Raw genomic sequence first — 25,269 nt, 5'->3', positions numbered from 1 at the left:
GGCTTGCCCCTTCCTATCACAGAAACCACCTCAAGCCTTACAACAATTTCTCCAACTCTGGGCTCTTACACATCTCCTACTCTCTTCGCCCCATCATTGGCAGCTGTGCTTTTAGCCGTCTAGGTCCTAAACTCTGGAATTCCCTCCCCAAACTTCTCCGCCTCACTGTGCTCCTTTAAGTCCCTTACTGAAACCAAATCTTGATCCAATATTTTAGTCACCTCTTCTTTGGTTCGATGTAAATTTTTGTCTAATTACGTTCTTCCTGTGAAGAGCCTTGGAATGTTTTCCTAGGTTAAAGACGCTTTATAAATACACGTTGTTGTTGTATTTGACATGTCATTTCCAGCATCAGAAGCAATGCCACTTTGATGCCTACTCTCTCCAAATACACATGTAATCATCCCTTAATCCCATTTAAACATATATTGACAGGAGATTGAAGACATACATGTGCCGCATCACTTTGCAGCCTGACCCTCCTTGATCTTGGCCACAAAATTGCCCACCACCCAGTGTAAGCCCAAACCTTTCATTTTGATTCCCTGCTACCTTTTTTCTACCCCTTTCACGTACCCTGCCCACTCCTGAGTGTGCATCAGGGCCATGCTGATGACCAAACCTACAAAAATTAGGATGCTTTGATAGTTGCAGTACCAGCGTGCCTCACCTGCTCAGTCTCTGGGTGGTCAGACAACATAGGGGTGCATGCATCCTGAGATTTTTGTTTTACATTTTATACTTCACTATGGCATGTTCAGTAAAATCCAAATATTAATATAGCAAGCACAATGCTTACTCCCCAAGAATTACATTATAATAAAAGGCATGTATAATTCATAGAAACCAAACTGATGTGATGCTGTGGCTTCTTTGAATTGTTATAGTTAGACGAGTTCAACCTAACCAACCTGAAAGATTTTTTTTTCATATGCAATAACATGAAAATTGTATTGGAATGGTTGAGCTCATTTTACTGCTTGCTGATGTATTCATTTGTTTGTCACCCTCTCCTAGTGCAATGAAACATGGCAAGAAAACTGTGCGACCCTTACTTGTGTTGTAGCACAAACGTATGAAATTCAGCATGTTGCTTGTGCACTGCCTGTGAAGCCTACATGTTACAGTGGGTTAGTGCCCGTCAGAGTCACAACTAAAGATGGTTGCTGTTCATCATGGGACTGTGACAGTACGTACATTTTTTAAATCGATTCAAATTCATCTTTTATTAAACCCCAAAATGGAAAAGATATTCAGAATACTTATTGTTTTTAATTGGAATCTAAACATTATTTGTTTCCTAAATTTTAGGTGAATGTCAAGTATGGGGGGATTCACATTATCGTACCTTCGATGGGCTATTCTATGAGTTCTTTGAAAATTGTACATACGTTCTTGTGCAAGAAATAGTCCCAAAATACAATTTTTCCGTGATACTTGATAATTATTATTGCATCTCAGCAAAACCCAAACCCTGCCCCAAAACGCTAATTATTCGTTACAACGGAAATGTCATACATTACTCTACTGCAGATAGAACTATGGTAAGTATTAATGTCTGTTTACATGTGCATAGTAGTACTGCATAATTATTAGTCAGTGACATGATCCTTTTCTCAGCACTGACAATCCTTACATTATTGAACACAAAGATATTTTTAAGTGTATTTTATTCTATAGGTTACTGCACCTATGTTATGCATCATTTTACCTCTTTTATTTAAATTCAAGTTAGAAATATAGTAGGGCTGAAATTGGTCTGTTGTGCATCTCCCATTAGCACCATTGGGAGGCGCTAACAGGGCGCAAAAGTGTTTTAGCCCGGGGTGGGGGGAGGGCACCACCTGCTCCCGCAAAATTGCATGGGAGTTAGCGGAAGCACGGGACCAGTAGCGCCGCCCCCTCTCCCAATGGTAGCGCCCGGGCCACTACGCCTCTGCCGATGATGTCATCACCGTGCGCGGTGACCCCTTTATGACCCGCGACAGAAATTGAGCAGCACCCCGTGTGGCTGCTGCAGGCAATGTCAGCTCCAGCCTCGCAAGTCACAAACCGGCCGCACTCCGCTTGCGGGTGTAAATTTAAAGGGGAGATGCGTGCTGCCATTTTTTTTGACGACTTACCGGTCGGGCCTTTCTCTGCCAATTTCGCGGGGTCTAGTCGTGCAGACCGGCACTCCGCTTTGGTGCTAGGCTGCGGCTACGGCACCCCGCGTCCCGGTGGCCTAGTGGAGGCCTATCAAGAGCCGTGCAGAGCCCATAGCATCCTTCCTCTTTAACGGAAGAGGAGGGCCCATGGAACGTGTCAGCTCTACGCAGAGAGGCCGTATAGCCCTCTGCGTTGCGCCGCTTAGCGTTCCAAGCAGAAAAGGAGCACCCGACATTGCGCTCCACTTTCTCTCAGAGGTGGTGACTCCAATTTAGGTCGCAGGGTGGGACTTCTACGTCGGGTGCAGGAAGTCACATCTCGCGAGGGTTACCGCGCCCCAAACGGGGCGCTCTGGAGTTTCGCAGCCAGTGAGTTTTAGGAACAGAAAAACAAAAGTGACTTATTTTACTTTTCCTCACAATGAAATCTGATTTACTGTTTTCTGCACTCTCAGAAGGACAATAATATTGTATGCTGACCAATACTGTCCATGGTATATTACTATCATAGAAAGTATACAGCACAGAAGAATGCCATTCGGCTCGTCGAGCCCGTGATGGGGTCTAGCCAACTCTAACAAGGGATAGATTTGCAACTTGCCACCCAGACATAGAATTGGTATTGCGGATCGGCCAGACTGAAATCAATAGAAATTAATATCGGGCGACCAACCGTAACATCTGGGATTTACACGTGTTTTACACCCGGGTGGCAGGTTGCAGATCTAACCCATGACAACCACACTTACCTATTCTGCCTCTTCACCCAGCACATTCAATATCTTTTGCAGGGTGGGGAAGAGGAGGTGGGGTGAGGGGGTTAATGTTTTGGTCTTTTTTCCCCCCTCGACTTTTTATTTCAAGAAACTGAACGCAAACAAACAGATTAAAAGTTGAAGCAGGAAAACTGGCAAACTTTTAAAAAGTAATCTTGCAAGAAAGAATGTTCACAATTTTTTTTAAACCAATGGGAAAATCGTACACTGGTTTTCACACTGATTGTGTATTGATATATACTCACAACCCAGCACTTACAGGAGGGTGCTTTGATAGTCTCATGTGCACAGTGATTTAACACACTGCAGGTCCAAGGTTGGCCTGGCTGCTGGCATAGGGCCTATCTCAACTCCTCCAAGGGCGTTTCTGGGTTGGGTTTCACTTTTCTTGTACAGTTGGGGCTAGTGGTTGTGTGCTATCATTGGCATTAACTCATCCCTTTGTAGGGATGTTTTGAGATTTGTGGAAGAGGATCTGTTGTATAAGTTTGCAAGAAGGGACAGACCGCCTGACATGTTCATCATTCTGGATGGAGTCCATACATTTTGTGCTCTAACTGATATCCTTCTCGGAGGGGTCCACATTTATAGGAAAAATAAAAGCACAGGAACAGTAGAAAAAAAATTACAAATGAGATTTAAAAAAGAGTAACAAGTAGGGGTGAATTTAACCCTACCCATCCAGTAGAAATCAGGGTGGGGAGGGTGGACAATTAAAATTCCCCTGGTCCCCTGGAACCGCTGGGATCTGACCTGCCACACTTTTCACCTGCTCCACTCAGCAAGTGACAAGGACTCCCACCCAAAGCCGGAATGTCCTTTTTAGTTAAGGTATGTTGGATCCTGATGGTGTGAGAGTCTGCCTGCAGCTTTTAAATCCGGTCCGGGGGTTAAAATCCGCAGGGTCTTTATTTTTGCTGCAGTGGTTAAGATTTGAACTGGCACCAAAACTCACGCAACAAAAACTGTCCCCCAGTTGAAATTGGGGCCATTACATTCTTCAAAAATCTGTAAAGATCACATTAGTATTACTCCTGTGACATAATTTCATAATAAATTCAAGAATGGAGTTCTCAAAAGATTTTTAACGTGCTTTCTATCAATTCTCTTACAGGTAACAATCAATGGAGTAGCTGTGAGCTTTCCATATGATGCAGAAGGATTTAACATTTCAAAAGTGGGTGCCAGAATATACATTTTTATTCCTGACATTCGAACCACCATTATTGGTCTCCAAAACAATTTCAGAATCAAAGTGGCAGAACAGTACTTCCTAGATAATACCCAAGGACAATGCGGTATGAGCTATGTTATTATTAAATTATGTTATGATAGTGTAAGCTACATCAATTACAGCACTAATTTAATGGGTTACAGTTTGGAAAGAGCATAGGGCAGTGCGATTCATTTCTGAATTGCTCTAACAAAGAGCTGGTACAGACATGGTGGCTACACGTCTCCTTTTGTGCTGTAAAGACCTATGAATCTGTGCATTTAAGTCTGAAAATTTCTGTAGCTATTGCATTTATGACACATATAGATGAGCATTAACATGGGGCAACTTTTGGTCTCCGTGCTATGAAACCACTTGTCTGCTTCCCGTGTTTTTCCAAATCTTTCTCCTTTGCTTATTTCTTTGTAGCAAGCAGACACCTTAAGTTCTTGAGTACATGGAGCTTAACCTATTAAGGCCTTTGTAAAAGACAATTAAGATTTAAAACATGCATTTTGTACTTTTAGAGTAATAGATTTTGTTCACTGACACAAAATATTTCTGTTTCATAGGTTCTTATTCTAGAAATATACAGGATGAATGTGTAAGAAGGAATGGACAAATAGAGCCTTCTGACTGTTGTCACAAAACTGCATTTGACTGGAAGGTTGACGACCCTAATAAGCCATATTGTAATGCAGCCCCTACAAATGTGCCTTGTGTTGTGCCTCCCACCCCTCCACCATGTGAATTTGGGAGTATTGTGTGTGAAGCCATATCGGGAGAGTATGTACTTTTTTGTCTCACTTCATTGAAAATAAATAACAAAGTCTATCTACACTTTTATATCACATAATTAAAAAAATATATAGTTATAAAGTCAACAAGAGTGTTATACTTTTTTTCATGCTTTGGACTAAAAAGCATGTATTTTCTAATTGGGTCCATCCAATAAGATAAAATTCCATTGTGCTGAAAAACTCCATTTTTTCACCTGCCCCAAATTTCTAATTGCCATAGAACGCACCTGCCCATTTTTGAATGGTTCTGTGCAAATGAGGCAAAAATGATGTCAGCCACCCCATTTTCCATTTGCGAACTATTTGCGCTGTTTCCTCTTCTCATCCATATAAGAGAAGCATCCAGAGTTGCTCGGCTCTGGTGAAAAGGTGGAAGAGAATTTAAAGAGCTTAGCATCATCCCTGACATGCATCAGTTTAAAACTCATTTGTGACTCATTAGGGAAATTTTATTTGCTGTTGCCAACAGTGACAAAAATGAAGCAGCTCTGTCCTGCGCAGTTTTGTCAAGTAGTTTCTTTAATTCAATCACTAGCACCTGTCAGGAGGCGGAGGTGTGTGGGGGACCTGACCCATCCACCTCCATGGCACGAACCTGGTATTGCAGTACTTCCAGGAACGGTGCAGTGGCTCTAGGCCTTTTGGCTAAGAGCATTGGCGCAGAGTGATCCTTGAATGGGCCCAAGGTGACCTCTGGCGTTTGTGATTTGACAAAGAATTGGAACGATTGGCTACGAATTTAAAAAAAAAACTAGCTATAATCAAAATCCTGTCCCAATCTATTTGTCGGTTGTCTTGCAAAGGTTGGTTGAAGAACCCACAATACTTTCGAACAAACATAGACCGAGTGATTTGTTCAACTGCGTGTATGACGGGCAGTGATTTTCAAATATGGTTAAAAGTTATGAATGTCCAGCAAATCCCAATAAATGCTTTTAGAGATATTCAAGGAGCTGTATCTGTTGGAAATTTTAAGTCAGTTTGGAACTTCCAAGAGATATAGTTTAGAGTAACACCACTCGCATAGTGATAAAAATACTGTATATTTAAAAGTTATCTATAAAAGAATAGCTTACCTCTCGCTCTCCATCTATATAAATCATTTTCACATGGCCATAGAGGGACTAATGTCAAAATGTGCTGATATCATTAAATTCGGGTTGCATGGCAAACTGTGACAAAGAGCCTACAGGAAGACACAATTGGGTCAGGGCATTAGAGGGAATTAGGTAAACACTTGAAGAGAAATATTCTTAAAAGATACAAAGAGAATGAGAATCAAATTGGAATAATTCACTATACCACATTGTTCAAATAATTTATTTTTTGTACCAATGTAAGACTGATGAACATATATTAAAAAAACTAAAGCTGGCGCTTAGAATTTCTACATATTATTAGTTATAGGCTCTAGCTAAGAAGCATTTAAATACATGTTAAAACATTTTGCCACCATCTAAAAGGGTATCTATTAACTCTGAGTTTCATTTATGTTATTATGTTTAAAACTTCTAGTACTATTAATTGGCCAATTATCATCTGCACGTTATATATAGTAGATGCACTTGAAGTATTAAAAGTGACAGTATACTTGAAGGGCCAACCTTCCTAGTTGAGTAATGTGGGCTCAAGAAAGAAGTGCCAATTTACTGAAATGTGCTCCCAGCATGGAGCCTCATCTGCTGGTTGCGCATATCTGGAGATCATGGGTCAATCCCTGTGATTTTCTGTACATTAAAATTAGTGGATGGAAAAATTATGGGTAACACTCCCAGTGGGAGATGTAGTTGGAAAACTGGCCCTATTAATTCACAGTTGCACTTTTGAGAATAACTATTTTCTGCCAGTTATGTTTGTCTGTATAATTTAATTACACTGCATCAACAATTGCAACATTCCTGTCCCCATTCAGTATACGGGAATACTTGAGAAAGGAGGAAGCATACATTTAACCGATCAACCTAAGTACCTAAGTTGATATAATTGGAAAATAAACTTATCAAATCATTGTTGTAGAAGGTTTCTTGATAATTCTCTTACACCAATATTGTTTAATGTTTTTAGTATAGATATTAAAAATTATTATACTAACTTTGTGATATTAAGCATCATAAATCTGTTTTCTATCAATATATGAGACAATGGTTGTGGAATTACATCATAGGATACGATCATTCTTCCCTCGTCTATATTGATACGGGCATTAAACCTTTTAAATATAGTCTAGTGCCCATCAAAATAGCAGGGAAAGACATTTATTATCCTCATCACATTTTAATTTTATGGGCATTGTAAAGCTTTGAAGTTTTCTTAGAAAGGAAATCATTTTGGCTTCTTGTTATGTTACTTGTATTTAAATTGTTTTGCATTCCCATTCTGCAGTTCATTCAAAAAATGCAGAAAAAAGAAGGAACTTAAACACTACCTCAAGGCGTGTTATTATGACAACTGTGCGATGAATTCTGTAGAGCTGGACTGTACCAGTTTGGAAGCTGCTGCCATGTTATGTAATGGAGCAGGGTCATGTGTCGACTGGAGAAACTCAACAAATGGAGTATGCGGTGAGTGCTGGGAAACTATAGAATGATTCTTGAGGATTGAATATAGGTCTAGAAATTTGAGTAGGCTGGAAACGTGCCGGTGTCACCACGGGCCGAAGGTAACAGCCGCCCACATTAATTGCGCAATCTGCACCAGCATTTTGGTGCGGTTTGCTAATTTAAATGAACGCAAAACCTGCCAGTAGTCTCAACAGAAGGTCTAATGAAGCGTGTTCGTAGTGTCCTTGGACAAAGGCAGCGTTATCTTAAAGCTAGCCTGTCATTTTAGAAAGCAGTGTTAATCCCTTAAAGGGGAACTGCCTTCTAAAATGAAAAAAAGAAAAATCTATTAAAAATACGCAGTCTTTAGCCCTTATAGCTCAAATGCCTTGTGAAAAAAATTAACATTAAAAATAATTCTGAAATGGCAGTCTTCAGCTCTGAACGTTGAACTGCTTCCGCACGTAAACAAAATGGTAGAAGTGCTTCAGCACTAACACAAATGGCTCAACAGGCTTTGTGCAGGGGGTTAACACTGCACGACTGGCCCTCTACCAACATGGGCTAGGAGGCCCTCCAGAAAGAATGATGTGGGACCAGATCACCGAGGCTGTCACTGCCAGCAGTGTCACCTCCACAATTTCGCTCCAGTGCCCAAAGAAGCTTTATGACCTCAGACCAGTGGTTAGGGTCAGTGATTGTATCTTCAAAAGCCCCATCTCCTACCAACTGCACCACGAGCCTCACATACTGCTCACCTACCAACAATCTGCACCAAACACGAGGCATACCTCACATTCTTAGCTTCATTTCATCTACTTGGAGGAGACAGTACTGGCCATCCTTGGCAGGGGTCTTGGCCAGCAGCAGGGCTGAAAGGATACAAACTGCTGGCATCCTCATATCTTATCCTCCTTCTTACATCCCACTTTCCCCTCATCCCACGATATCTTCTGATTTACAAGGTGCATGCAGCTCTTGCTTTCCTCCCCTCCCTTCACCACAACTCAACCCTTGTGCCTGCCTCATTTCACATGCCCAAGATATCCAGCCTGCCCGACCAGTGGTTGACCAAGAAGAGGGAGAGGAGAGTGACAAAGAAGAAACGTTACTCGATTTCACACTCCCAGCCACGAACTCCTTGAGGTTGCCCTGCAAGACCATCTGCAGTGTTCCCCAATGAAAGTCAACAGCCTTCCACCAGCCATCCTGCAACCACTGGGGCAGCACTGCGTAGCATCTCTAGAATAGACAAAGGCAAATGCAAGGCAGTCAGTAAGGGAATGCATAAGAGTGATGAGTTGATTTTTGATGTCATATTGGATGGATAGATGAATAAAGTTGGATTGGAAATTATGCTTTGTGATGGCTTTTATTTCAGCGTTGTAACCAAGACGATGCTGTGATGGTCAGTAACAGAGGGAAGGTAAGGTGTGGGACAGATGTTGAAAGGGGAATTGGGGTTGTGGTCACTGGGACCACAGGTGGATGATTCCATCCTGGATATCCCGGCCAAAAGGGGCTGTCAGGGTTGCATCCTTCCTTTCGCTGCGTCTTCCTCCTCCCTCTGTTAGTGGATGCTGGAAATCTGGAAAAAAGCAGAAAATGCTGTAATTACTCAGCAGATCAGGCAGCATTGCGACCAGAGACATTAACTCTGTTTCTCTCTCCATGGATGCTGCCTGAACTGTTGAGTATTTCCAGTATTTTATGTCTTCTCGGAGGCCTTTTTTTTTACCATCCAATGCCTTGCAAGAGTCCAGCAGCACTTCCTGTACATTGCACCAAGCCACTACTTCAATAAAATATGTTTTACGAAGTCCAAAAGCTTAAATCCAAAGTTACCTGAAAGATGCGTGTGTCCCTTTAAGAAGCACTGACTACATCTCTGCAGGGCAGTTTCACGCAGGCTTTTCTGTGCGTGCTTAGGACCCAGCATTAAACAGAGCAAGACCGTCCATATTTGCAAACGTAGCATTAAGTCAGGCGTTGCACGCCAATTGACGTCATGATCTGCTCATTTGCATTTCAGGAGCCAGCGCTGTCAATGGTAACACTATGGCCCTTACCAAAATGGTGGCTGCCGTATCTTGCGCCAGAGGCGGCCATAAGCGAGGGGGCGCCCATTTTTTTTCCAAAAAATCAGTATTAACAGCGATAAGGAATTTCTAGGCCATAGTTTTGTACATACAATGTTTAGATGAAATACTTGAATCGTAGAAACTGGTGAAGTTATGTGTTCATTGACTTCTTTGATATGATTTCCTGCTATAGAAATGATCAGAATGGTTTCAGGAGCCAGAAAGTGAGCCTGTTATTAAATTAATCTCCATTAATCCTACAGAGTTAATAACTGGATGAGAGAGAAATCATTTTAATTAGTAAAGTCAATGAACTGACATTCCTCCCACTCATCTCTTCCCCCCCCCCTCCCCCTTCCCCACCCCACCCACGCTTGTTGGGCTTAGCAAACACAAAGTGTGCTTTGCCTATGGGCTCTGAATTGGTCCATACTTGTGAGTTCCGGTCAGACATTATCATGGCCCTGATATTCCCCCCTTCTGAGAATGCCCCTTGACAGGGTTTTGCCTCTATAAGTGTGGAAGGAAGTCTATCACTTGCTGCAGGCCTGACAGCTAATGGGCATCAGTACCGGGACCTTGTGTCTGTTGTCCAAAAACAAGAGATGGAAAGCCTCAAGCTCTGACCATCCTCCCGCTGGCCTTACCAACAGAAAAACTGTCTGATAGGAGGTTCAAGGAGGTGGTTGGCAGATCCTCCAGTCGCCAGGTGGAGGCAGCAAAATGAGGCAGGAAGTGTGCTTGCACTACTCCCAGCTCATTACCATATTATTTACAAGTATTGCGCCCCTCCCCAGGAAACTCCAGAACTGCGTTGAGGTGAAAAGGAGATGGAGGCTCAGTGTTTCTGCATAATTTTTCTCTGCTTTGCACCTGTGGAATCACTTTTCCGTGGTAAAAAAGAAAAGTAGCCTGTATAAATACGTCCCAGGAAGGGATAAATATTAAATTACGCATTAATAATTAGATAAAATTTTGAAAGAAATTAGTAGAAGTGCGTTAAAGGAGGAAGTAAATATCCTCACTTTTAAGAAGCATTTGATAAAGTCCTACACAGGAGATCTATGACTCAAGTGAAACAGCATTAAACTCCAATAAGAAGTAGTAAATTGATCAATTAACTACTTAGATAAAAAGAAAACTTTTTTATCGAAGTACTTGTGTTTTTTTGTTGTTCACCAGTGATAAAAATTGCATTCAGCTTTGAACCCTATGTGTTTTTCAATTGGAAGTTTTGTGCTGTGCACACAGTAAACTTATTCCAGCTAGAACTTTTATTGAACCAGCCTGACTGTCTGAAGATTTTAATATTGTGAATATTTTGAATGTCTCTATGACTAATTGTTTTTTAATTTTATTTTTAAGACTACACCTGTCCAAGAGGTTTCATCTATCAAGCCTGTTCCAGATATAATCACAATTCTTGTAAGCACAAGTAAGTATTTTGTGGTATATTTTGTATTATCCAAATGTTTATAATATTTTGAAATAATAATTTTGATGAATTTAAAAAAAAATCATTACCATGTCCTTCATTACAATAGTATTGAATAAACATACCAAATAACTACTATCTTTATTTTCAGTATGATGATACACGGGGAGAGATTTAGTGAGCCTGTTGAAGGTTGCTTTTGTCCAACTGGAATGATGCTATCTGAAGATGGGTCCCAATGTGTTACTTCATGTGCCAGTGAGTTTTTATATTTCCATGAAAATATACAAATACAAAAGTACAATTAAAATGTTGTGGAAAAATATTTCCGAGACTGTATTTAAAGAGAGGTTTATTAAATCGGAGACAAAGCTTTGGGAGAAGTGTTAGAGACCCGCGCCTGCTGAACTACTTCTCAATTTGAAATCGCCTGCGAGGTTCCTTTATCTTACAAATTACGTCACTTTACATCACATGCCTTAGCAACAGTCCTTATATTACTAGGTTTACAAAGCTTTTCATACAATTACCGTTCAAGGCTGGGCTCTTGATATAAGCCAGCCTCGCATTGTGACAGGCCATTATAAACAAAGAAAAGGCCTAATTCCCCTGTTTTCACAGAAAAAACAAGTGGCAGGCTTCCTATAACCAGTAAAGGCAAGCATACAATAATGCATCAGTATTGTCTCTTACAAAATTCATTCGAGGGGGACAAATGTTTGGTATACTAGTCAAGTGTCCCCCTAGGCTTTATTATGTCCAAAAATCTGCTCCAACAAAAATATTAACACTTTGCACCATTGCCACCACTGGCAGAGGCAGCACACATTTAATAATGACGCCTCTCTTTTCCACAGGATGTAAAGACTACTCAGGAAGATTAAGACATGTGAGTGCTTGAAAAAGTCTTATTGCTTTATTGATACCTATATTCTTAAGTAAACTTATCTCCTGTGATAACAATAAATAGCTAGCATCAGGCCAGAATTTCACAAGAGAATGGAGCATTCTTATTAAGATCGTTGCAACTCGTTAAACATTAAGCTCTTTAATCATTTTTCTGGATTTTATTGTTCTGGGGCCATAATATATTTTTAAAGCCTCAACAATGAAACTGAACATGGTAATATGGTAAAGCTACACTATTACAAGTGTACAATAAGTCTTAGAAGGAAGCCATTCAACCCATCATGACTGTACTGTCTCTGAAAGCTCTCCAATTAGTCCCACTCCCTTGCTTTTTCTCCTAACCCTGCAAATATTTCCTCTTTCAAATATATATCCAATTCCCTTTTGAAAGTTATTATTGAATCTGCTTCCACCAGCCTTTCAGGTAATGCATTCAGATCATAACTTGCTGCATAAAATAATTCTCATTTCCCCCTGGTTCGATTGCCAATTATCTCAAATCTGCTTCCCTGGTTACTGACCTTCCTGCCAGTGGAAACAGTTTCCCCCTATCTAGTCTATCAAAGCCCTTCTTGTTTTATTAGGCTGTAGTTAAACTGTCACTTTTGTATTGATGCAATGCAGTTTCAGCTATGTGGCCACAAAGGTTAGAATTTAACTCAGCAATCAACTCCCAATCTGATTCCAGAATACACTAAAATCAAGCGGTGTGAAACTCCACCTAACTCCCACTCTCCCAGGGGCCATTTTGTGCTCCTTGGACTTTACTCTGTCTAGGGTCTAACTCATTTCCATTTTGAAGCTATATATATATCTCACAATTAAGTCCGTATTACAAAAGTTTGCCTAGATCCAGCCTTTCCTTCCATTGCCTTTCCTATATCATCCCATATTGCAATTTGCTTCACTTGCCTTTGGTTTCTCATTTTTAATATCAGTGTCAAAACTGCCTTTACTTAACAGATAGTTATTCATACAGGAACTCAGCACTGTGTATCTGCTAAAGATTTTCCCAACATAACCTCCTTAGGATGTACTTGCTGTTGCTGCCTCAAGCAACGCTTCAGTGTCAATGTTTTTAACTGTTGTCATCATTGTGTAAACCCCTTCAGCCTAGATTAAGCAGAGAGTCATACAGAACTAGAAACTCCATTCCTGGCTTGTGCTGAGTTAGCTGATCTTAGCACAAGCAAGAGGAAAATAAATCAACCAGGATTCACATTACCGGTTATTAGCCAGTAATTTCTTCTGGAACGTGCACATGGTGGAAATCCATATAGAGGACAGATTCAGACTTGGCTACAGTGATGTCGATGTATGGCCTGCTGACACTCACCACCCTGGCTCACGCATAAAGAATGGTCATTTCCAAAAATACTCTGGAACCAGTGCCGCTAATGAGGCATAGACTATACATGTCTATGCCAGCCAGCTTGTTCCCATGGCAATGAGCCCTTCACATCGGTGGCTTCTTTCAGGAGAGAAAGGAGAATTATTTTTAGAGCTGCTGTCATTTTTCAGCATATATTAAATCAGAAATCCACACAGTTATTTATTTTTTTTTAGAAAATGTTATTGGGTATAATAAATGCTGCAATTCTTTTCTTCCTCGTTCTGTCAACTTTTCAGAATGCACTCATGTATCCTGGGGCATTATTTTACAGCCAATGACCTTCCTCCAGTACATCCTCGGAGTGACCATTATTCATGTGTGAGCCTTGACACAGAGATTTCAAGGTATTCATCAGAGAGGGTGTGTGGAATTACATCGGAGATATCCGATCTCACCTGACAGTCACACACATCAGTCCAGCAGGGGTGGCTAGAAATCTTAGCTGATTTTGTGCTTCCCAATACAGGGCCATTGAGGGGAATTGTAATGATCCAACTGTTATGCTAGTTGAGGTCAGCTACCTCAACAGAAACTGGCCCTTCCTAGACTCCATGACTCAGCTACTTACTGCCATAACCAGCTGAACCATCTAGGGAGGATCTCCTAACTTCTTTGTTTTATAATCACTTTTACGTTAATATTTCTACTTTTCGTTTCCAGGAAGGAGAAAAATGGTCTCATCACAAAAATAGATGTATGCACTACAGATGTGTAGACGGTGTGGTAGCAGAGACAAAAATATCATGTTCATCTCGTCAAAGCTGTGCCGAGGTTTGTACAGTACTGTACTTGGTTTTTAGTAGATTCCCTTTGCTATATAGTATTAGAACATTGAAGTACTCATTTGTTTTTCTCTAATTCTTATGTGTGTAATTTATTGATCAATGCTTAGAAGAACAGTAAAAAGAGAAAACAAAGCTGAATTCGTAAAAACAAATTCTATCCTTCATGAAGAGAATGTTTAAAAATCGTTCTTAACATTGAGGATTCGGTGGCACAGTATGTAACACATTATGCTTTCAAGATCTGGATGATGCAATGAATCACCATGCTGTCCTTTCACCTTAGTGACCAGGCTTTTAATTCAGCCCAGACTAGTGGAATAAATGCCACCTTCTTTTGCTTGCTATAAGGTTGGCCAATCTCAATACAGTTTCTCATGCATTTGGGTCCACAGTACAAAACTATCCATAATTGGAACATATTGACACTAAATTAACAATCCCGTCAGAGAGGTTAGTGAGAGAAACTCCAAATTGGAAAAATCCTCTCCGATGCAATAAAGGATATTGTGTGGTTGATGTTAAAGCAGTTCACTGGAACAGAATAGAGAGAGCTTTAATCTTCTTCTGGATGTGCCATATTTGACCTTTAAGAGCCTGGTCAAAGTCGAGCCCATTCTGAGTGAATGACAGCCTTCTCTCTCTGCCAGCTATAGCAGTTCATGTAAATTTATTTCAGCCATCAGAATTCTGGCCATATGAGTGCACAATATAAAACTAATCACAATGTTCCACAAATGAGCACATTGTTGTAATAAAGTGCAAATCTGAAATTAGGGCAATGGTACATTGATGGGATTGAAGAAACAGAGTTTTATTTTACAACGATTCTCTGCCATACTGAGTTGGGAGTATTTATGGCTGACACTAGCAGAAAAGTATTTCATTCCACAGCACTGCTCTGTGTGCAGAATTGACCAAAAATACACGTTAAAAGTTACTGAACATATGCGATATAATAGGGTGTTCGAAAGAAAGATAAAATTGAAATAGAAATCTAAAATGTAATCAGAATTTATGTAGATTGTCAAGCATGACAGATATACAACAGAATCCAAATGAAAGAGACACAAATTTAAGGGCTATGAAATATATAGATGTTATGATATGGAAATAGGCCAATTGGCCCAACCAATTCGTGTAATCATTTACCCTCCACACGGTCAACTATTTCTAATCACAATTATCCACCCTGTTCCCATATCCCTGCTATATACTACTTTTGGTGGCATCCGAAATGGAGGAGGACGCTCCCTAGACCCTCGTGGTTGACAGTGTCAAAGGCCTTTGTAAGGTCGAAGGCGGCCAGGTGGACAGGAAAAATGCATTGTTCCCTGCATTTTTCCTGTAGCTGTCGCGCTGCAAAAATCATGTCCATTGTGCACCGTATGGGACGAAATTCGCACTGTGACTCCAGGAGGAGCTCCTCGGCCATGGGAAGAAGATAGAAACATAGAAACATAGAAAATAGGTGCAGGAGTAGGCCATTCGGCCCTTCTAGCCTGCACCGCCATTCAATGAGTTCATGGCTGAACATTCAACTTCAGTACCCCATTCCTGCTTTCTCGCCATACCCCTTGATCCCCCTAGCAGTAAGGACCTCATCTAACTCCTTTTTGAATATATTTAGTGAATTGGCCTCAACAACTTTCTGTGGTAGAGAATTCCACAGGTTCACCACTCTCTGGGTGAAGAAGTTCCTCCGCATCTCGGTCCTAAATGGCTTACCCCTTATCCTGAGACTGTGACCCCTGGTTCTGGACTTCCCCAACATTGGGAACATTCTTCCTGCATCTAACCTGTCTAACCCCGTCAGAATTTTAAATGTTTCTATGAGGTCCCCTCTCATTCTTCTGAACTCCAGTGAATATAAGCCCAGTTGATCCAGTCTTTCTTGATAGGTCAGTCCCGCCATCCCGGGAATCAGTCTGGTGAACCTTCGCTGCACTCCCTCAATAGCAAGAATGTCCTTCCTCAGGTTAGGAGACCAAAACTGTACACAATACTCCAGGTGTGGCCTCACCAATGCCCTGTACAACTGTAGCAACACCTCCCTGCCCCTGTACTCAAATCCCCTTGCTATGAAGGCCAACATGCCATTTGCTTTCTTAACCGCCTGCTGCACCTGCATGCCAACCTTCAATGACTGATGTACCATGACACCCAGGTCTCTTTGCACCTCCCCTTTTCCTAATCTGTCACCATTCAGATAATAGTCTGTCTCTCTGTTTTTACCACCAAAGTGGATAACCTCACATTTCTCCACATTATACTTCATCTGCCATGCATTTGCCCACTCACCTAACCTATCCAAGTCGCTCTGCAGCCTCACAGCATCCTCCTCGCAGCTCACACTGCCACCCAACTTAGTGTCATCCGCAAATTTGGAGATACTACATTTAATCCCCTCATCTAAATCATTAATGTACAGTGTAAACAGCTGGGGCCCCAGCACAGAACCTTGCGGTACCCCACTAGTCACTGCCTGCCATTCTGAAAAGTACCTATTTACTCCTACTCTTTGCTTCCTGTCTGACAACCAGTTCTCAATCCATGTCAGTACACTACCCCCAATCCCATGTGCTCTAACTTTGCACATCAATGGTTGAGGAGGACTCTAGCGACAACTTTCCCAGTGACTGATAGCAGGGAGATTCCTCTGTAGTTGCCGCAGTCGGACTTGTCCCCTTTTTTAAAGATGGTCATGATTACTGCATCTCTGAGATCCCCCGGCATGCTCTCCTCCCTTCAGATGAGAGAGATGAGGTCATGTATTCGCGCCAGCAGTGCCTCTCCGCCATACTTCAATGCCTCAGCAGGAATTCGGTCCGCACCCATAGCTTTGTTTTTAAGCTTTTTCTACCTCGTGCAGTGTTGGGGTCTCACTGAGGTGGTGGCGGGTAGCATGCTGTGGGATGGAGTCAAAAACACTCGAGTCAAAGGCAGAGTCTCGATTGAGGAGATCTTCGAAGTGCTCCTTCCAGCGGGCCCTGACTGCCTCGGTGTCCTTGATGAGTGTTCGTCACCATCCTCCGCCTGCTCCATGACAACATGCGGGCCATGATTCTCACCAACGGATCTATCACTGGCCCAATCCACGTCCGGACCGGGGTCAAACAGGGCTGCGCCATCGCCCTAGCCCTCGTCTCAATCTTTCTCGCCGCCATGCTCCACCTCACAGTCAACAAGCTCCCCGCTGGAGTGGAACTAAACTACAGAACCAGTGGGAACCTGTTCAACCTGCGCCGTCTCCGGGCCAGGTCCAAGATCACCCCAACCTCTGTCATCGAGCTACAGTACACGGACGACGCCTGCGTCTGCGTACATACAGAGGCTGAACTCTAGGACATAGTCGACGTATTTATTGAGGCGTACGAAAGCATGGGCCTGGCGCAAAACATCTGTAAGACAAAGGTCCTCCACAAGCCTGTCCTCACTGCACAGCATTGCCCCCCCAGTCATCAAGATCCACGGTGCGGCCCTGGATACCATGACCACTTCCCATATCTTGGGAGCCTCCCATCAACAAGAGCAGGCATCGATGACGAGATCCAACACTGCCTTCAGTGCACCAGTGCAGCCTTCGGCCGCCTGAGGAAAAAAGTGTTGGAAGACCAGGCCCTCAAAACTGCCAGCAAGCTCATGGTCTACAGGGCTGTGGTAATACCTGCTTTCCTGTATGGTTCAGAGACATGGACCATGTACAACAGACACCTCGAATTGCTGGAGAAATATCACCAACGATGTCTCCACAAGATCATACAAATCCCCTGGGAGGACAGGCGCACCAACATCAGCATCCTCATCCAGGCTAACATCCCCAGCATTGAAGCACTGACCACACTCGATCAGCTCCGCTGGGCAGGCCACATAGTTCGCATGTCAGACACGAGACTCCCAAAGCAAGTACTTTACTTGGAGCTCCTTCACAGCAAATGAGCCAAAGGTGGGCAGCGGAAACGTTACAAGGACACCCTCAAAGCCTCCCTGATAAAGTGCGACATCCCCACTGACACCTGGAAGTCCCTGGCCAAAGACTGCCCTAAGTGGAGGAAGTGCATCTGAGAGGGCGCTGAGCACCTCGAGTCTCAACGCGAAGAGCATGCAGAAATCAAGCACAGGCAGCGGAAAGAGCGTGCGGCAAACCAGTCCCACCCACCCTCGACAACTATCTGTCCCACCTGTGACAGAGTCTGTGGCTCTCGTATTGGACTGTTCAGCCATCAAAGAACTCACTTCAGGAGTGGAAGCAAGTCTTTCTCGATTCCGAGGGACTTCCTTTGATGATGATGATATACTACTATCCTTAATGTACCTGAAACAAATATTCCTGTAACTACCTTCAAACCAAATATATTTGAAAAAATATGTTTTTTCATTTCACTGGCACGCTGGAAAATGTAACTAGAATTTATTTAGAACTATTACCGTATTTGGATTGTCTGCATAATTTGCACACATATCACATTCAACACTGGTATAACAATTTATATTTAAATGTTATGTATGTATACAACAATGACAATTCAATATTTTCTGTGTTTAGTCTGAGAGAAAATGGGACGAATATCACTGCTGCTATACATGTCCCTTGCCAGGTAAGAACTTAGTACAATTTATTTGAATACATTCTTCCCTGCAGTATATATAGTAACTTTAAATTACTCCAGTTCCAAACTTTCTCACCTTTATATATTATGAATTTTCTACCTTACCACATTGACTACACATCACAAATAGTTAATTTAGCTATGCACTGCTTTGGGGTGCCTGATGGTCATGAAAGATGCTATAAATCTGCTTGTTCTGTCTTTCTTTATTAACGCGTATTGAGGCAGGACAGGTTTCTGCCACATTTCTACCCATTTGTAAATTGTGAGCTCTGTGCTTAGGTCCTCTTTTACTACTGGCACATGAAATGACAAAGTTACCTGATCTGAAAAGTCTTGAAGCATAAAAATGCTTTGGTCAGAATTCAGTGCAGTTCAACGTGCTGAGAAAAGCACTTCACTCTGCCAGTATTTGATTCCAATTTTACAAAGGACTTGTGCATCTGACCCACATTCCAATATGCTAATGAGCTGATGCAATTAATTGCAGCACAGCCAGCAACGCAGGTCTCCGGGCAGAGGTCCTGCCCTGCTGACACTCTGACCTCGGCACAGACACAGCGGGAAAAAGTAACAATACAGTTCTTGTTTTTTTACGCAGGATTCCTATTCTAACGACATCAGCCCCAAAATTGCATTGCATATTTAGACCAATCAACAGATTCATTGTTATTCAATTATTTCCTTGCAGACAAATGTTTTAAGCTTATTTTAAGAGTGCAATAGAAAACCACATGAAGCTTTCATCTGCTAATATCTCATCAGTAATTTCAAGATTTTATTTTTTAAAAGAAAAGTTGTTGCTTCGTTCATCTCTTGCATCCATTTGTTTTATCTGATAGTTCTTTATAATGCAACTTAAAATGATTTAAAAATATTCTGTTGATTTCTCAATTTCCACAGTGCAAGACTGTAAGGTTAAACCCAAATTGCTCAATATAACCAAGGATGGCTGCTCAGCAAATGTTCAAGTGAAATCATGTGAAGGAAAGTGCAGCTCATTTTCCATGTAAGTAACTCGATTTAATATTTTTGTCGTTTGTTTGTTATTGTTTAACGCACAAGTAAAAAAAGCTGGGAACATCCCGCAGGTCAATCAGCACCTCTGCAGCGAATGGACAGTCAGTGGTTTGGGCTTGTACACTTTTAAGAGATGAAAAGCATATTAATAGAATCCAAAAACGGGGAGGGAATAAACGAGGAAACACAGAGAATGGAACGATTATTGGATAATGTAACAGATCGTTGTACGCAGATGACACCCAGCTCTACCTCACTACCACATCTCTCGACCCCTCGACGGTCTCAAAATTGTCAGACTGCTTGTCCGACATCCAGTTCTGGATGAGCAGAAATTTTCTCCAATTGAATATTGGGAAGACCAAAACCATTGTTTTCGGTCCCTGCCACAAACTCCGTTCCCTAGCCATTGACTCCATCCCTCTCCCCAACTCCTGTCTGAGGCTGAACCAGACTGTTCACAACCTTGGTGTCATATTTGACCCCGAAATGAGCTTTCGACCACATATCCACAGCATAACTAAGACCGCCTATTTCCACCTCCGTAACATCGCCTCTCTCCACCTTTGCCTCAGCTCATCATCCATGCCTTTGATACCTCTAGACATGACTATTCCAACGCACTCCTGGCTGGCCTCCCACATTCTGCCCTACATAAACTAGAGGTGATCCAAAACTCGGCTGCTCGTGTCCTAACTCGCACCTAGTCCCACTCACCCATCACCCCTGTGCTCGCTGACCTACATTGCCTTCTGGTTAAGTAACGCCTCGATTTCAAAATTCTCATCCTTATTTTTGAATCTCTCCATGGCCTCGCCCCTCCCTATCTCTGTAATCTCCTCCAGTCTCACAACCCATCCCAAGATGTCTGCGCTCCTCCAATTCTGCCCTCCTGAGCATCCTTGATTATAATCACTCAACCATTGATGACCGTGTCTTCTGTTGCCTAGGCCTAAACCTCTTCGCCTCTCTTTCCTCCTTCAAGATGCTCCTTAAAACATACCTCTTTGACCAAGCCTGCGTTAATTTCTACTTATGCAGCACGGTGTCAAATTTTTATCACCTAATACACCTGTGAAGCGCCTTGGGACATTTCACTACGTTAAAGGCGCTATATAAATACAAGTTGTTGTTGTCCTCTCGGTCAAGTGATGGAAAGAAGCAGGTCTTTATTGCCTGTAGAAAGGTTTTTGAGCCATTCTGTGGCTCTCCTCTGATGTCCCTTGTTGTCCATGTTCCACACATATGCACAATGCTACAGTTTACAACGCTTCTTTCACTGCATTCAGACAACTAGTTAACTGAACAGAATTTGTGCAACATAAGTTGATGCTGAAATATGAAATGAAATTCTAAACTCAATGATTTTTACTTTGTAACCTCTATTTGAAGGGATTACTTTTAAATGTTTTTTTCTCCCATTAGCTTGTTACATAAAGGAACCATTCCCATTTCTTTATGAACTACCACACATTAATCCAACTTAAAATCGGCCATATCTCAGTCCTTCTATATGATGGGTCCAAGGGTCTCTGAAGAGATTCAGGGATAGAGTTTACTGGCCAAAATCAGGAAATGGGAGGAGAAGCCCACTACTGGATTCCCCTCACCTAAGAGTGCTATTGGGAATTTCCCTTTCCCCCTCCCCTTTCCTGAGGCTGCTTGACCCTTAACTGGGGTGGGGGAAGCAGGGCTCAGGAAAATGGTGGTTGCGAGCCTAGTAGTTGTCATCCAGTGATAGTGGAAACCCACAGAATTTGATAACTGTGTGGGAGTCAGCTTTATGCAATCTGAGCTCTTCTCGTTCCTTTTATTTTGAGAGCATGCAATGTCTTAAGTTTAAATATATTGCCATTTAGTTAGAATTACTTTATTCTTACACCTGTGATGTATTTCACAATGGGTAACTGCCTTGACACCATGATAGCAATGCTATTTGCTGCATTCTAGCTTGGTTGATTAAAATGGATAATATAATAAGATAACTGGATTCTTGAATATAACAAGTTAACTGAATTCTTTCACTGTGATCTGGTTATTTTTCAGATTTGATCCCCACATAAATGACATGAAGCACGACTGTCAGTGCTGCCAAGAAAATGAATCGGAGATAAAAATAGTAAATCTGAGGTGCAAGAATGGAAGAACTAAACAGTACATGTATATTTCTGTGAAGTCGTGCAAGTGCAAAATCTGTGCAGACAGCCAGAATACTGCTTCATCAGATGGCTCCGGTTCGGGTGGAGTGTCGAATGTTTCAGTGTAAGGGGTGTCGCAGTTGTGTGGGGCGGACTGGTTGGGCTGGGTGCTCTTTACCTTTCCGCCATTGTTCATTGGTTATATGTAACCTTCAGGGCTGCTGAGGATCTTGTTCCCAGTAACAAAACGCACCTGGGCAACACCATGGGAATCCTTTTTTTTTGATTCAGTGAGCTTGGATTTTATTGTTTCAAGTACTGAGTCCTTTCAGTCTTTTCCGTTTGGAAGGCTGCGCCCATTTTCAGCATTCATTTCACAGAGACCGCCCCAATCCTTCGCCCAAACAGCAGGCAACGTTAAACAGACGAAGCTGCCCAGATCCTATCCTATTCACATCCTGCCCCCAATCTCTTTGCTTTCCTGCTACCCCCGCACCCCCCCCCCCCAAACATCTCCGAGACAATCCCAAGGAATACACGATGGCCTCAGTCAGTGAGAGTAATCAAGGCTTCGAAGACATTTCCCAGATGCTCCTAGAGACCACGCTCTGCTGCACTTGGAGAAATCTCCATCTCATTCATAATGAGTTCGACATCTTCCTTCTTGATGGTCACTTTTGCCAGCTTCTTCTCCCTTTCTAGCTTGGCTTTCTGTTCCCGGGATCTCCTGTCGCCGATGACGGACATTGCCGTCTCCAGGTCCAAGCTCAGGATCTCCTTCTCCTCCGCATAGTTGGTCACCCGCTCCAGGAGTCCACTCAACCAGGGCTAGGGGTGGCGTGCAGAGATTCAGGGGCGAGAAGCTGCTGCACATGTGTGCACACTCTAGTGCGCATGTGCAGAGGTCCCGGCGCCGGGACCTGGCTGCGCTCCCCACTGGATGTGGTGCGCTAACCGAGCCCGAAGACTTCCCAAGGAGTGGGGAGAATTTCTCAGTAAGTTTTAGGTGCACTTTTTGTTCCAGAAAATCGGCGCACCTCACTGAGGTGCACCATTCTAAGTGTCGTGGAAAACTTGGGCCCTATGTTTCTATTCACACGAACGGAAGTTGTTGATGCTGAAATATGAAATGAAATTCTAAACACAAAGATGATTTTCACTTTATAACCTCTATTTGATCGCTTTTAAGCCAATGTCACTTGGTGGTAAGAAGAAATGTTGCCAAGTATCCTTTACCCTTAACTACTTCTTTTAAACTGTGGGATTGTGGTCTCTTTGCAATATGTCTTCTGTATGTTGCATACCTTTTGCCTTTTGTTCAGTGGGAAAGTAAAATCAATAAAGCATTTCTGTATGAATGAATCTCCGCTATGGTACTTTGTATGTGTTTCACTTTATTTTAAATTCACATGTACATAAAAGAAAAATGTAATTTGTTCACCCGCTCCGCGCTTCCAACTATAGTGCCAGTTCCCCAGCCTGAAGCTACCTTTGAACGGAACACCTCGCTGGGTATGTGGGATCACTGAATTTACTCTAGATTCTTAGACAGACACAATATCCCTCTATACCTTTACACAGGAACTTAATGGAGTGGGTGTTCCTTTCAGCGGCAAGGTAGGCCACCGGAGAAACTCAATTGTCAATATTATCTAGGAAATTCTGTTTTCAACAACACTGAAGTTGCAAAATGAATCTAGAGTCAGTCCTCCAGGACACTTCAAATCTATATGCAGTTCATTTACATGTTAAGACAGAGGTGGACTCTACGATACATGTTTTAGGTGTAGATTTTCTGGTTCTGGCGCTCAGGCTGCAGGACTGATCCATGCAAGCTTACCTTCCTGGATCTTCCATAGTGCTCCCTAGTTACATATAATAATGTAGTCACCCAGCCTGGAGTAGGCCTCCCTCTTAGAATTTGCTCAATGGGAAGGGAGACAGTTAGTCCAGTACTGCTGCAGCTGTTACATGCTTTAAGTTGCCATTGAAAGGCAACTTTTAAGTGGCTAGCCACTTAAAGGGAAAAGAATCTACTGGGAGGTAAAATAATACTGACAGTAAAAAGAAAGGCTGGCACAAACTCTCTGCACAGCTGGAAATTGATTGGGATGGGAGAAGGAGTCAGGCCAACTAATCGAGTCAAGAATGGAGGGGATGGAAGTTTCTGCTAGGCCCTTTGACTGCATTGCGGCACATCAGAGCTATTATCACTGTTACGTTGGGCCCACCACCACCTTCCAGGAGGGTGGTAACAGGGGTGGATGGAAGGGGAATGGGACAGGAGGCTGGGCCTTGCCCTACTGGTATTTATAGCAGGAAACAACCACCGCCCCCCCCCCCCTCGATACCCATTTAACAGATGGTGATGTGGAGGTACTGCGGTGGATGCAAGGAAGGTTGTCCTGTTTTGCCCAAGGAAACTTCCCTAGAGGAGAACTGTGCAGGTCGCATGGCAGGTGGCGATGGCCATCTTCAAAGCTGTGCAGGCTACCTGCAGGACCAAGGAACAGATGAGGAAGAACATGCCAGACCTACAGAAGCTGTCGATTGCCCGCTGTCAGCCTTTGGCATATGTTTTGGTGAACATCCGCTGGAGACACGCCAGGCGTTTGACCATAGGTGAGGAACTGACACGCTGTTACAGGATTTAAAAACCTGCAGCAGCTTAAAGGACAAGTGGAAGCAATCACAGCATAAAAGAGAAGCTGAAAAGTCATGGCAGCCAGAGGGGCCGCTGGCACGAACACCAGCAAATTCAGCGATACCGAGATGGAGGTGCTTTTCCTGCAGCTGGACTCCCCTCTTCAGTGTATAGTCAGGCCAGAGCCAGTCAGCAATGTGGGATCATATTGTAAAGCCTCAGTAGACTTGTCCAGACGGGGGAAGCAATCTTTCAACTTTCCAGGCATGGTCTATTATGACCTTGGTATCCAAATGGGCCTTGTTGTGTATCTCCTCAGCAATGCTGCAAGGAAGCTTGACTGGGGTCATTGGCCAGGACTGGTGGGTGAACCCTCATCTATCAGGAGTCATCAGGAAACCTGCCTTTGATTGGCAAAAAGGCCTTCATTATAAATGCCACAAGGTTCTGTGCTGGGGCCCCAGCTGTTTATATTGTACATTAATGATTTAGACGAGGGGATTAAATGTAGTATCTCCAAATTTGCGGATGACACTAAGTTGGGTGGCAGTGTGAGCTGCGAGGAGGATGCTATGAGGCTGCAGAGTGACTTGGATAGGTTAGGTGAGTGGGCAAATGCATGGCAGATGAAGTATAATATGGATAAGTGTGAGGTTATCCACTTTGGTGGTAAAAACAGAGAGACAGACTATTATCTGAATGGTGGCAGATTAGGAAAAGGGGAGGTGCAACGAGACCTGGGTGTCATGGTACATCAGTCATTGAAGGTTGGCATGCAGGT

The 25,269-nt window shown here is 42.7% G+C and overlaps 2 protein-coding genes and 1 long non-coding RNA gene across 3 annotated transcripts in view; 2 read left to right on the top strand and 1 right to left on the bottom strand.

Annotated features, from left to right (window-relative positions):
• The window catches only part of LOC139279038 (mucin-2-like), a 63,499-nt gene extending 57,560 nt beyond the window's left edge, over window positions 1-5,939 (top strand). Inside the window, exons 50-54 of the mRNA XM_070898372.1 lie at window positions 1,018-1,189; window positions 1,312-1,544; window positions 4,038-4,221; window positions 4,709-4,828; window positions 5,740-5,939. Of these exons, the coding sequence (XP_070754473.1) occupies window positions 1,018-1,189; window positions 1,312-1,544; window positions 4,038-4,221; window positions 4,709-4,828; window positions 5,740-5,939 (909 nt within the window). The remainder of the gene's footprint in view (window positions 1-1,017; window positions 1,190-1,311; window positions 1,545-4,037; window positions 4,222-4,708; window positions 4,829-5,739) is intronic.
• Window positions 1-25,269, bottom strand: part of LOC139278570 (uncharacterized) — a 320,976-nt gene that overhangs the window by 274,235 nt on the left and 21,472 nt on the right. Inside the window, exon 2 of the long non-coding RNA XR_011596304.1 lies at window positions 6,013-6,122. This is a non-coding gene — a long non-coding RNA (uncharacterized lncRNA). The remainder of the gene's footprint in view (window positions 1-6,012; window positions 6,123-25,269) is intronic.
• LOC139278566 (integumentary mucin B.1-like) lies at window positions 4,082-22,377 on the top strand. Its single transcript, XM_070897485.1, has 10 exons — window positions 4,082-4,221; window positions 4,709-4,922; window positions 7,319-7,497; window positions 10,923-10,992; window positions 11,144-11,250; window positions 11,850-11,881; window positions 13,955-14,065; window positions 18,623-18,674; window positions 19,590-19,695; window positions 21,753-22,377. Exons 3-10 carry the CDS (start codon window positions 7,392-7,394, stop codon window positions 21,970-21,972), a joined length of 804 nt encoding a protein of 267 aa, XP_070753586.1. The 5' UTR covers window positions 4,082-4,221; window positions 4,709-4,922; window positions 7,319-7,391; the 3' UTR covers window positions 21,973-22,377.

The sequence above is a fragment of the Pristiophorus japonicus genome, chromosome 13 (genome assembly GCF_044704955.1).
Source record: "Pristiophorus japonicus isolate sPriJap1 chromosome 13, sPriJap1.hap1, whole genome shotgun sequence".
Lineage (NCBI taxonomy): Eukaryota > Metazoa > Chordata > Chondrichthyes > Pristiophoridae > Pristiophorus > Pristiophorus japonicus.
This window is presented reverse-complemented; position numbering and strand designations above follow the sequence as displayed.

What these genes read in the sequence shown, in the direction of transcription:
- LOC139278566 (XM_070897485.1), top strand. Translation starts at nt 7,392, where the DNA reads ATGAATTCTGTAGAGCTGGACTGTACCAGTTTGGAAGCTGCTGCCATG. An exon ending in CTCGTCAAAGCTGTGCCGAG is followed by an intron (nt 14,066 to 18,622) that starts GTTTGTACAGTA and finishes TTCTGTGTTTAG; the next exon opens with TCTGAGAGAAAATGGGACGA. An exon ending in AAGTGCAGCTCATTTTCCAT is followed by an intron (nt 19,696 to 21,752) that starts GTAAGTAACTCG and finishes GTTATTTTTCAG; the next exon opens with ATTTGATCCCCACATAAATG.